Here is a 12,814-nt window from a genome sequence, read left to right on the forward strand (position 1 = left end):
CCCCAGTACCTGTACGGGTCAAAGGTCAGTATAACCCTACCCAGCCCAGTACCTGTACGGGTCAAAGGTCAGTATAACCCTACCCAGCCCCAGTACCTGTACGGGTCAAAGGTCAGTATAACCTACCCAGCCCCAGTACCTGTACGGGTCAAAGGTCAGTATAACCCTACCCAGCCCCAGTACCTGTATGGGTCAAAGGTCAGTACAACCCTACCCAGCCCCAGTACCTGTACGGGTCAAAGGTCAGTATAACCCTACTCAGCCCCAGTACGGGTCAAAGGTCAGTATAACCCTACTCAGCCCCATTACAGGTCAAAGGTCAGTACAACCCTACCCAGCCCCAGTACCTGTACTGGTCAAAGGTCAGTATAACCCTACTCAGCCCCAGTACGGGTCAAAGGTCTGTATAACCCTACTCAGCCCCAGTACGGGTCAAAGGTCAGTATAACCCTACTCAGCCCCAGTACGGGTCAAAGGTCAGTACAACCCTACCCAGCCCCAGTACCTGTACGGGTCAAAGGTCAGTATAACCCTACTCAGCCCCAGTACGGGTCAACGGTCAGTATAACCCTACTCAGCCCCAGTACAGGTCAAAGGTCAGTACAACCCTACCCAGCCCCAGTACCTGTACTGGTCAAAGGTCAGTATAACCCTACTCAGCCCCAGTACGGGTCAAAGGTCAGTATAACCCTACTCAGCCCCAGTACGGGTCAAAGGTCAGTATGACCCTACTCAGCCCCAGTACATGTACGGAAAACTGTCTGTTTGACTCCAAGTACCTTGGGGAGGGCCCTGACCTTAAAGATCTCCTCCAGGCCTGTCTGTTTGACTCCAAGTACCTTGGGAGGAACCTGACCTTAAAGATCTCATCCAGGCCTGTCTGTTTGACTCCAAGTACCTTGGGGAGGGCCCTGAGCTTAAAGATCTCATCCAGGCCTGTCTGTTTGACTCCAAGTACCTTGGGGAGGAACCTGACCTTAAAGATCTCATCCAGCCTGTCTGTTTGACTCCAAGTACCTTGGGGAGGGCCCTGAGCTTAAAGATCTCATCCAGCCTGTCTGTTTGACTCCAAGTACCTTGGGGAGGGCCCTGAGCTTAAAGATCTCATCCAGGCCTGTCTGTTTGGCTCCAAGTACCTTGCTGAGGGCCCTGACCTTAAAGATCTCATCCAGGCCTGTCTGTTTGACTCCAAGTACCTTGGGGAGAGCCCTGACCTTAAAGATCTCATCCAGGCCTCTCTGTTTGACTCCAAGTACATTGGGGGAGGGCCCTGAGCTTAAAGATCTCGTCAAGGCTGGTCTGTTTGAATCCAAGTACCTTGGGGAGGAACCTGACCTTAAAGATCTCATCCAGGCCTGTCTGTTTGACTCCAAGTACCTTGGGGAGGGCCCTGAGCTTAAAGATCTCATCCAGGCCTGTCTGTTTGGCTCCAAGTACCTTGCTGAGGGCCCTGACCTTAAAGATCTCATCCAGGCCTGTCTGTTTGACTCCAAGTACCTTGGGGAGAGCCCTGACCTTAAAGATCTCATCCAGGCCTGTCTGTTTGACTCCAAGTACCTTGGGGAGAGCCCTGACCTTAAAGATCTCATCCAGGCCTCTCTGTTTGACTCCAAGTACATTGGGGAGGGCCCTGACCTTAAAGATCTCATCCAGGCCTGTCTGTTTGACTCCTAGTACCTTGCTTGCTGTGGTGATAATCATTCTCAGCATATTTCTCTGGCTGACGTATTCATTACCAAACCAACAAACAATACAAAAAGTTAAAATACTCTCAATGAAAGATTTCAAGCCCCCAGCGTCAAGCCCACTACAGTGTAGTGGAACACTTCTCCAGTCCCCTACAGTGTAGTGGAACACTTCTCCAGTCCCCTACAGTGTAGTGGAACACTTCTCCAGTCCCCTACAGTGTAGTGGAACACTTCTCCAGTCCCCTACAGTGTAGTGGAACACTTCTCCTCCAGTCCCCTACAGTGTAGTGGAACACTTCTCCTCCAGCCCTCTACAGTGTAGTGGAACACTTCTCCTCCAGCCCCCTACAGTGTAGTGGAACACTTCTCCTCCAGTCCCCTACAGTCCCCTACAGTGTAGTGGAACACTTCTCCTCAGTCCCCTACAGTGTAGTGGAACACTTCTCCTCCAGTCCCCTACAGTGTAGTGGAACACTTCTCCTCCAGTCCCCTACAGTGTAGTGGAACACTTCTCCTCCAGTCCCCTACAGTGTAGTGGAACACTTCTCCTCCAGCCCCCTACAGTGTAGTGGAACACTTCTCCTCCAGCCCCCTACAGTGTAGTGGAACACTTCTCCTCCAGCCCCCTACAGTGTAGTGGAACACTTCTCCTCCAGTCCCCTACAGTGTAGTGGAACACTTCTCCTCCAGTCCCCTACAGTGTAGTGGAACACTTCTCCTACAGTCCCCTACAGTGTAGTGGAACACTTCTCCAGTCCCCTACAGTGTAGTGGAACACTTCTCCTCCAGTCCCCTACAGTGTAGTGGAACACTTCTCCTCCAGTCCCCTACAGTGTAGTGGAACACTTCTCCTCCAGTCCCCTACAGTGTAGTGGAACACTTCTCCTCCAGTCCCCTACAGTGTAGTGGAACACTTCTCCTCCAGCCCCCTACAGTGTAGTGGAACACTTCTTCCTCCAGTCCCCTACAGTGTAGTGGACACTTCTCCAGTCCCCTACAGTGTAGTGGAACACTTCTCCTCCAGCCCCTACAGTGTAGTGGAACACTTCTCCAGTCCCCTACAGTGTAGTGGAACACTTCTCCTCCAGTCCCCTACAGTGTAGTGGAACACTTCTCCTCCAGTCCCCTACAGTGTAGTGGAACACTTCTCCTCCAGTCCCCTACAGTGTAGTGGAACACTTCTCCTCCAGTCCCCTACAGTGTAGTGGAACACTTCTCTCAGTCCCCTACCAGTGTAGTGGGAACACTCTCACCCTCCAGTGTAGTGGAACACTTCTCCAGTCCCCTACAGTGTAGTGGAACACTTCTCCAGTCCCTACAGTGTAGTGGAACACTTCTCCTCCAGTCCCCTACAGTGTAGTGGAACACTTCTCCTCCAGTCCCCTACAGTGTAGTGGAACACTTCTCCAGTCCCCTACAGTGTAGTGGAACACTTCTCCAGTCCCCTACAGTGTAGTGGAACACTTCTCCTCCAGTCCCCTACAGTGTAGTGGAACACTTCTCCTCCAGTCCCCTACAAGTGTAGTGGAACACTTCTCCAGTCCCCTACAGTGTAGTGGAACACTTCTCCAGTCCCCTACAGTGTAGTGGAACACTTCTCCTCCAGTCCCCTACAGTGTAGTGGAACACTTCTCCTCCAGTCCCCTACAGTGTAGTGGAACACTTCTCCTCCAGCCCCTACAGTGTAGTGGAACACTTCTCCTCCAGCCCCCTACAGTGTAGTGGAACACTTCTCCTCCAGCCCCCTACAGTGTAGTGGAACACTTCTCCTCCAGCCCCCTACAGTGTAGTGGAACACTTCTCCTCCAGTCCCCTACAGTGTAGTGGAACACTTCTCCTCCAGTCCCCTACAGTGTAGTGGAACACTTCTCCTACAGTCCCCTACAGTGTAGTGGAACACTTCTCCAGTCCCCTACAGTGTAGTGGAACACTTCTCCTCCAGTCCCCTACAGTGTTAGTGGAACACTTCTCCTCCAGTCCCCTACAGTGTAGTGGAACACTTCTCCTCCAGTCCCCTACAGTGTAGTGGAACACTTCTCCTCCAGCCCCCCTACAGTGTAGTGGAACACTTCTCCTCCAGCCCCCTACAGTGTAGTGGAACACTTCTCCTCCAGCCCCCTACAGTGTAGTGGAACACTTCTCCTCCAGTCCCCTACAGTGTAGTGGAACACTTCTCCTCCAGTCCCCTACGGTGTAGTGGAACACTTCTCCTACAGTCCCCTACAGTGTAGTGGAACACTTCTCCAGTCCCCTACAGTGTAGTGGAACACTTCTCCTCCAGTCCCCTACAGTGTAGTGGAACACTTCTCCTCCAGTCCCGTACAGTGTAGTGGAACAGTTCTCCTCCAGTCCCCTACAGTGTAGTGGAACACTTCTCCTCCAGTCCCCTACAGTGTAGTGGAACACTTCTCCTCCAGCCCCCTACAGTGTAGTGGAACACTTCTCCTCCAGTCCCCTACAGTGTAGTGGAACACTTCTCCAGTCCCCTACAGTGTAGTGGAACACTTCTCCTCCAGCCCCCTACAGTGTAGTGGAACACTTCTCCAGTCCCCTACAGTGTAGTGGAACACTTCTCCTCCAGTCCCCTACAGTGTAGTGGAACACTTCTCCTCCAGTCCCCTACAGTGTAGTGGAACACTTCTCCTCCAGTCCCCTACAGTGTAGTGGAACACTTCTCCTCCAGTCCCCTACAGTGTAGTGGAACACTTCTCCTCCAGTCCCCTACAGTGTAGTGGAACACTTCTCCTCCAGTCCCCTACAGTGTAGTGGAACACTCCTCCAGTCCCCTACAGTGTAGTGGAACACTTCTCCAGTCCCCTACAGTGTAGTGGAACACTTCTCCTCCAGTCCCCTACAGTGTAGTGGAACACTTCTCCAGTCCCCTACAGTGTAGTGGAACACTTCTCCTCCAGTCCCCTACAGTGTAGTGGAACACTTCTCCTCCAGTCCCCTACAGTGTAGTGGAACACTTCTCCTCCAGCCCCCTACAGTGTAGTGGAACACTTCTCCTCCAGTCCCCTACAGTGTAGTGGAACACTTCTCCTCCAGTCCCCTACAGTGTAGTGGAACACTTCTCCAGTCCCCTACAGTGTAGTGGAACACTTCTCCTCCAGTCCCCTACAGTGTAGTGGAACACTTCTCCTCCAGTCCCCTACAGTGTAGTGGAACACTTCTCCTCCAGTCCCCTACAGTGTAGTGGAACACTTCTCCTCCAGTCCCCTACAGTGTAGTGGAACACTTCTCCTCCAGTCCCCTACAGTGTAGTGGAACACTTCTCCTCCAGTCCCCTACAGTGTAGTGGAACACTTCTCCAGTCCCCTACAGTGTAGTGGAACACTTCTCCAGTCCCCTACAGTGTAGTGGAACACTTCTCCTCCAGTCCCCTACAGTCTAGTGGAACACTTCTCCTCCAGCCCCCTACAGTGTAGTGGAACACTTCTCCTCCAGTCCCCTACAGTGTAGTGAAACACTTCTCCTCCAGTCCCCTACAGTGTAGTGGAACACTTCTCCTCCAGCCCCCTACAGTGTAGTGGAACACTTCTCCTCCAGTCCCCTACAGTGTAGTGGAACACTTCTCCTCCAGTCCCCTACAGTGTAGTGGAACACTTCTCCAGTCCCCTACAGTGTAGTGGAACACTTCTCCTCCAGTCCCCTACAGTGTAGTGGAACACTTCTCCTCCAGTCCCCTACAGTGTAGTGGAACACTTCTCCAGTCCCCTACAGTGTAGTGGAACACTTCTCCTCCCGTCCTGAGCATCACCACTGAGCGATTACAGCAACAGCAACAGCAACTCAGATCTGACAGACAGACAGGGAGCGAGAAAGTGAATATTGTAGGGGAAAATTCTGGCATAACTCCCTGTTTCCCTCTCTCTCGCTTTCTTTTCTATCCCTCTGTCTCCCTCTCTCCACCTTCTTCAGGCTCTGAACCAGCAGTTGGTTTCTACAGGCCCTTAACTTCCTGTCTCCCTCTACCTCTCCCATCTCTACAGGCTCTGAACCTGGGGTACAGCAGTATCTTTGGTTTCTACAGGCCCTTAACTTCCTGTCTCCCTCTACCTCTCCCCTCTCTACAGGCCCTTAACTTCCTGTCTCGCTCTACCTCTCCCCTCTCTACAGGCTCTGAACCTGGCGTACAGCAGTATCTTTGGTTTCTACAGACACTTTGTTGGTCCTCCTCACATCAAGGCCATGTGTCGTCTGCTGGGGTACCAGGGCATCGCTGTGGTTATGGAGGAACTGCTCAAAGTGGTCAAGAGCCTGGTGAGAAAGGAGAAGGGATGGAGGAGGGGTGGGATGAGTGAAGGGTTGGAGGGTAAGTGGGCGAGAGGGGGATGGAGAGTGAGGGTGGGAGGGAGGGAGGGTGAGTAGAGGGAGGGTGGGAGGGAGAGTGGAGGGAGGAGGAATGGGCAGTGAGGGTGGAGAGAGGGAGGAGGAATGGAGAGAGGGAGGAGGAATGGAGAGTGAGGGAGGAGGAGTGGAGAGAGGGAGGGAGGAGGAATGTAGAGTGGAGAGAGGGAGGAGGAATGGAGAGAGGGAGGGAGGGAGGAGGAATGGAGAGAGGGAGGGAGGGAGGAGGAATGGAGGAGGAGTGGAGAGAGGGAGGGAGGAGGAATGTAGAGTGGAGAGAGGGAGGAGGAATGGAGAGAGGGAGGGAGGGAGGAGGAATGGAGGAGGAATGGAGAGAGGGAGGGAGGAGGAAAGGAGAGAGGGAGGGAGGAGGAATGGAGAGAGGGAGGGAGGAGGAATGGAGGGAGGAGGAATGGAGAGTGGAGAGAGGGAGGAAGGAGGAGTGGAGAGTGGAGAGAGGGAGGGAGGAGGAATGGAGAGAGGGAGGGAGGAGGAATGCAGTATGTTATTAACCCTGCCTCCCCCCCCCCCCCCTCAGCTCCAGGGGCACCACCATGCAGTATGTTATTACCCCCCCCCCCTTCAGCTCCAGGGCACCATCATGCAGTATGTTATTAACCCTGCCCCCCCCCCCCCCCCCCCCCCCCTCAGCTCCAGGGCACCATCATGCAGTATGTTATTAACACTGCCCTCCCCTCAGCTCCAGGGCACCATCATGCAGTATGTTATTAAACCCCCCCCCCCAGCTCCAGGGCACCATCATGCAGTATGTTATTAAACCCCCCCCCCCCCCCCCCCCCCCCCTCAGCTCCAGGGCACCATCATGCAGTATGTTATTAACCCTGCCTCCCCCCCCCCCCCCCAGCTCCAGGGCACCACCATGCAGTATGTTATTACCCCTCCCCCCCTTCAGCTCCAGGGCACCATCATGCAGTATGTTATTAACCCTGCCCCCCCCCCCCCCCCCCCCCCCTCCCTCAGCTCCAGGGCACCATCATGCAGTATGTTATTAACACTGCCCTCCCCTCAGCTCCAGGGCACCATCATGCAGTATGTTATTAACCCCACCCCCCCTCCTCTCAGCTCCAGGGCACCATCATGCAGTATGTTATTAACCCTGCCCCCCCTCCCTCCCTCAGCTCCAGGGCACCATCATGCAGTATGTTATTAACCCCACCCCCCCTCCTCTCAGCTCCAGGGCACCATCATGCAGTATGTTATTAACCCTGCCCCCCCCCCCCCCCTCAGCTCCAGGGCACCATCATGCAGTATGTTATTAACCCTGCCCCCCCCCCCCCCCTCAGCTCCAGGGCACCATCATGCAGTATGTTATTAACACTGCCCTCCCCTCAGCTCCAGGGCACCATCATGCAGTATGTTATTAACCCTGCCTCCCCCCCCCCCTCAGCTCCAGGGCACCACCATGCAGTATGTTATTAACCCTGCCCCCCCCCCCCCCCATCAGCTCCAGGGCACCATCATGCAGTATGTTATTAACCCTGCCCCCCCTCCCTCCCTCAGCTCCAGGGCACCATCATGCAGTATGTTATTAACCCCACCCCCCCTCCTCTCAGCTCCAGGGCACCATCATGCAGTATGTTATTAACCCCGCCCCCCCTCCTCTCAGCTCCAGGGCACCATCATGCAGTATGTTATTAAACCCCACCCCCCCTCCCCTCAGCTCCAGGGCACCATCATGCAGTATGTTATTAACACTGCCCTCCCCTCAGCTCCAGGGCACCATCATGCAGTATGTTATTAACCCCACCCCCCCTCCTCTCAGCTCCAGGGCACCATCATGCAGTATGTGAAGACCCTGATGGAGGTGATGCCTAAGATCTGCCGTCTCCCTCGCCACGAGTACGGCTCGCCGGGTGAGTCTGGAGAGACAGGGAGCTCCCTTCAATGTCTGTTAGATATTTATATAATTAAAGGTTTTAGCAAGGCAAAGTAGACTACAGTAGCTAGCCATTTAGAGTGTCCTTAATCGATCCCTTGATTTGTTTAGCTGACGTAGCCGTCTCCCGTCTCTCCTCCCCGCAAGGTATCCTGGAGTTTTTCCACCACCAGCTGAAGGACATAGTAGAGTACGCCGAACTGAAGACCGTCTGCTTCCAGAACCTCAGGGAGGTGGGAAATGCACTGCTCTTCTGTCTGCTCAGCGAACAGAGCCTGGTAAGAACCACGACCACAACATGTCTACACAACCACGACCCCAACACGTCTACACAACCACGACCCCAACACGTCTACACAACCACGACCCCAACAGGTCTACACAACCACAACACGTCTACACAACCACGACCCCACCACGTCTACACAACCACGACCCCACCACGTCTACACAACCACGACCCCAACACGTCTACACAACCACGACCCCAACAGGTCTACACAACCACAACACGTCTACACAACCACAACACGTCTACACAACCACGACCCCAACACGTCTACACAACCACGACCCCACCACGTCTACACAACCACGACCCCAACACGTCTACACAACCACGACCCCAACACGTCTACACAACCACGACCACAACACATCTACACAACCACGACCCCAACACGTCTACACAACCACGACCACAACACGTCTACACAACCACGACCCCAACACGTCTACACAACCACGACCCCAACACGTCTACACAACCACGACCCCGACACGTCTACACAACCACGACCTCAACACGTCTACACAACCACAACACGTCTACACAACCACGACCCCAACAACTGAATCACCTTTTTTCACCAAGTACATTTAAACTCAGAATGTTACCTGGTGATATGGTGCTGCTAGTAATAGACAACATACTCAGAATGTTACCTGGTGATATGGTGCTGCTAGTAATAGACAACATACTCAGATTGTTACCTGGTGATATGGTGCTGCTAGTGATAGACAACATATTCAGATTGTTACCTGGTGATATGGTGCTGCTAGTAATAGACAACATACTCAGAATGTTACCTGGTGATATGGTGCTGCTAGTAATAGACAACATACTCAGAATGTTACCTGGTGATATGGTGCTGCTAGTAATAGACAACATACTCAGATTGTTACCTGGTGATATGGTGCTGCTAGTGATAGACAACATATTCAGAATGTTACCTGGTGATATGGCAATAGACAACATACTCAGAATGTTACCTGGTGATATGGTGCTGTTAGTGATAGACAACATACTCAGAATGTTACCTGGTGATATGGTGCTGCTAGTGATAGACAACATATTCAGGATGTTACCTGGTGATATGGTGCTGTTAGACAACATACTCAGAATGTTACCTGGTGATATGGTGCTGATGGACAACATACTCAGAATGTTACCTGGTGATATGGTGCTGCTAGTAATAGACAACATACTCAGATTGTTACCTGGTGATATGGTGCTGCTAGTAATAGACAACATACTCAGATTGTTACCTGGTGATATGGCGATAGACAACATACTCAGATTGTTACCTGGTGATATGGCGATAGACAACATACTCAGATTGTTACCTGGTGATATGGCGATAGACAACATACTCAGATTGTTACCTGGTGATATGGTGCTGCTAGACAACATACTCAGAATGTTACCTGGTGATATGGCGATAGACAACATACTCAGATTGTTACCTGGTGATATGGTGCTGCTAGTAATAGACAACATACTCAGATTGTTACCTGATGATATGGCGATAGACAACGTTTACAGACAGCGGAGTTGAAACAGTTTCCATACATTATATACAACTAGGTAGAGTGAGATACAACTAGAGGAGAATTTAGCAATGTACGCTGACTATACAAAACATTAGGAACACTTGCTCTTTCCATGCTAGACTGACCCAGGTAAATGGGCAAGATAAAAGATTGAAAGGTGCACAGTGCAGAAATCGATCCGTCATTTCCTGGTTGCTAAAATTTTAATAGTTCACCTAATTTCAGTTTACTTGACTAAACAAGCAAGTGTAGTGTAAAAGCATTGTACAATCTTAACTGCTGTGAAGTATATTTTCAGCTGGTGTAAAAGACGCAAAAGATACATTTAAGAATGGGAATCTCCCTTGAGTTCCCCAGGGGAGCGCGGTTCGAGTTCCCCAGGGGAGCGTAGGGGGACAGCACGGTCTGAGTTCCCCAGGGGAGTTGTTGGCAAGTGAACTCACATTGGAAAGTAAAAGTCCGGAAACTGAAAAGCTCAAATCACTGTTGCTGCCTCACTGGGTGCCAGTTATTCATACAATGAACACAACATGACACAATCTCTGACCAGCAGCTTGTCAGCAACACTTTGTTTCAGTGGAACATCTCTGACCAGTAGCTAGCAGCAACACCTTGTTTCAGTGGAACATCTCTGACCAGTAGCTAGCAGCAACACCTTGTTTCAGTGGAACATCTCTGACCAGTAGCTAGCAGCAACACCTTGTTTCAGAGGAACATCTCTGACCAGTCCAGTAGCTAGCAGCAACACCTTGTTTCAGTGGAACATCTCTGACCAGTAGCTAGCAGCAACACCTTGTTTCAGTGGAACATCTCTGACCAGTAGCTAGCAGCAACACCTTGTTTCAGTGGAACATCTCTGACCAGTAGCTAGCAGCAACACCTTGTTTCAGTGGAACATCTCTGACCAGCAGCAACACCTTGTTTCAGTGGAACATCTCTGACCAGTAGCTAGCAGCAACACCTTGTTTCAGAGGAACATCTCTGACCAGCAGCAACACCTTGTTTCAGAGGAACATCTCTGACCAGTAGCTAGCAGCAACACCTTGTGTCAGTGGAACATCTCTGACCAGTAGCTAGCAGCAACACCTTGTTTCAGAGGAACATCTCTGACCAGTCCAGTAGCTAGCAGCAACACCTTGTTTCAGTGGAACATCTCTGACCAGCAGCAACACCTTGTGTCAGTGGAACATCTCTGACCAGCAGCAACACCTTGTGTCAGTGGAACATCTCTGACCAGCAGCAACACCTTGTGTCAGTGGAACATCTCTGACCAGTAGCTAGCAGCAACACCTTGTGTCAGTGGAAAATACGATGGCTGCTAAAAAAGACTATTTAAACAATCTTCTCTTTCACTCTCAGTCTCAGGAGGAGGTGTGTGACCTGCTACATGCCGCACCATTCCAGAACATTCTTCCCAGGGTCCATGTCAAGGGTAAGATTTTCTGCCTGTCTGTCTGTCTGTCTGTCTGTCTGTCTGTCTGTCTGTCTGGATCAGTGACTCTGTTATCTCTTCTCATTGTAGAGGGTGAGCGTCTTGATGCCAAAATGAAACGTCTGGAGACTAAATACACAGCCCTGCATCTGGTTCCTCTGATAGAACGCCTGGGAACCCCACAGGTACCATCACACTGCCTTAGTGAACCCCACAGGTACCATCACACTGCCTTAGTTAACACCAGCCCTGGGAACCCCACAGGTACCATCACACTGCCTTAGTGAACCCCACAGATACCATCACACTGCCTTAGTGAACCCCACAGGTACCATCACACTGCCTTAGTAAACACCAGCCCTGGGAACCCCACAGGTACCATCACACTGCCTTAGTGAACCCCACAGGTACCATCACACTGCCTTAGTAAACACCAGCCCTGGGAACCCCACAGGTACCATCACACTGCCTTAGTAAACACCAGCCCTGGGAACCATCACACTGCCTTAGTAAACACCAGCCCTGGGAACCCCACAGGTACCATCACACTGCCTTAGTAAACACCAGCCCTGGGAACCCCACAGGTACCATCATACTGCCTTGGTAAACACCAGCCCTGGGAACCCCACAGCTACCATCACACTGCCTTAGTAAACACCCGCCCTGGGAACCCCACAGGTACCATCACACTGCCTTAGTAAACACCAGCCCTGGGAACCCCACAGGTACCATCACACTGCCTTAGTAAACACCAGCCCTGGGAACCCCACAGGTACCATCACACTGCCTTAGTAAACACCAGCCCTGGGAACCCCATAGGTACCATCACACTGCCTTAGTAAACAACAGCCCTGGGAACCCCACAGGTACCACCACACTGCCTTAGTAAACATCAGCCCTGGGAACCCCACAGGTACCATCACACTGCCTTAGTAAACACCAGCCCTGGGAACCCCACAGGTACCATCACACTGCCTTAGTAAACACCAGCCCTGGGAACCCCACAGGTACCATCACACTGCCTTAGTAAACACCAGCCCTGGGAACCCCACAGGTACCATCACACTGCCTTAGTAAACACCAGCCCTGGGAACCCCACAGGTACCATCACACTGCCTTAGTAAACACCAGCCCTGGGAACCCCACAGGGACCATCACACTGCCTTAGTAAACACCAGCCCTGGGAACCCCACAGGTACCACCACACTGCCTTAGTAAACATCAGCCCTGGGAACCCCACAGGTACCATCACACTGCCTTAGTAAACACCAGCCCTGGGAACCCCACAGGTACCATCACACTGCCTTAGTAAACACCAGCCCTGGGAACCCCACAGGTACCATCACACTGCCTTAGTAAACACCAGCCCTGGGAACCCCACAGGTACCATCACACTGCCTTAGTAAACACCAGCCCTGGGAACCCCACAGGTACCATCACACTGCCTTAGTAAACACCAGCCCTGGGAACCCCACAGGTACTATCACACTGCCTTAGTAAACACCAGCCCTGGGAACCCCACAGATACCATCACACTGCCTTAGTAAACACCAGCCTTGCACCTGGGAACCCCACAGGTACCATCACACTACCTTAGTAAACACCAGCCCTGCA

General features: G+C 52.1%; 1 protein-coding gene across 4 annotated transcripts in view; it reads left to right on the plus strand.

The window, feature by feature from the left end:
* Positions 1 to 12,814, plus strand: part of LOC109886001 (cytoplasmic FMR1-interacting protein 1 homolog) — a 132,158-nt gene that overhangs the window by 112,761 nt on the left and 6,583 nt on the right. For all 4 annotated transcript variants that reach the window (XM_031822269.1, XM_031822270.1, XM_031822271.1 and 1 more), the window contains 5 exons: positions 5,808 to 5,951; positions 7,822 to 7,912; positions 8,083 to 8,213; positions 11,128 to 11,200; positions 11,291 to 11,385. In XM_031822269.1, the coding sequence (XP_031678129.1) occupies positions 5,808 to 5,951; positions 7,822 to 7,912; positions 8,083 to 8,213; positions 11,128 to 11,200; positions 11,291 to 11,385 (534 nt within the window). The remainder of the gene's footprint in view (positions 1 to 5,807; positions 5,952 to 7,821; positions 7,913 to 8,082; positions 8,214 to 11,127; positions 11,201 to 11,290; positions 11,386 to 12,814) is intronic.

The sequence above is a fragment of the Oncorhynchus kisutch genome, linkage group LG4 (genome assembly GCF_002021735.2).
Source record: "Oncorhynchus kisutch isolate 150728-3 linkage group LG4, Okis_V2, whole genome shotgun sequence".
Lineage (NCBI taxonomy): Eukaryota > Metazoa > Chordata > Actinopteri > Salmoniformes > Salmonidae > Oncorhynchus > Oncorhynchus kisutch.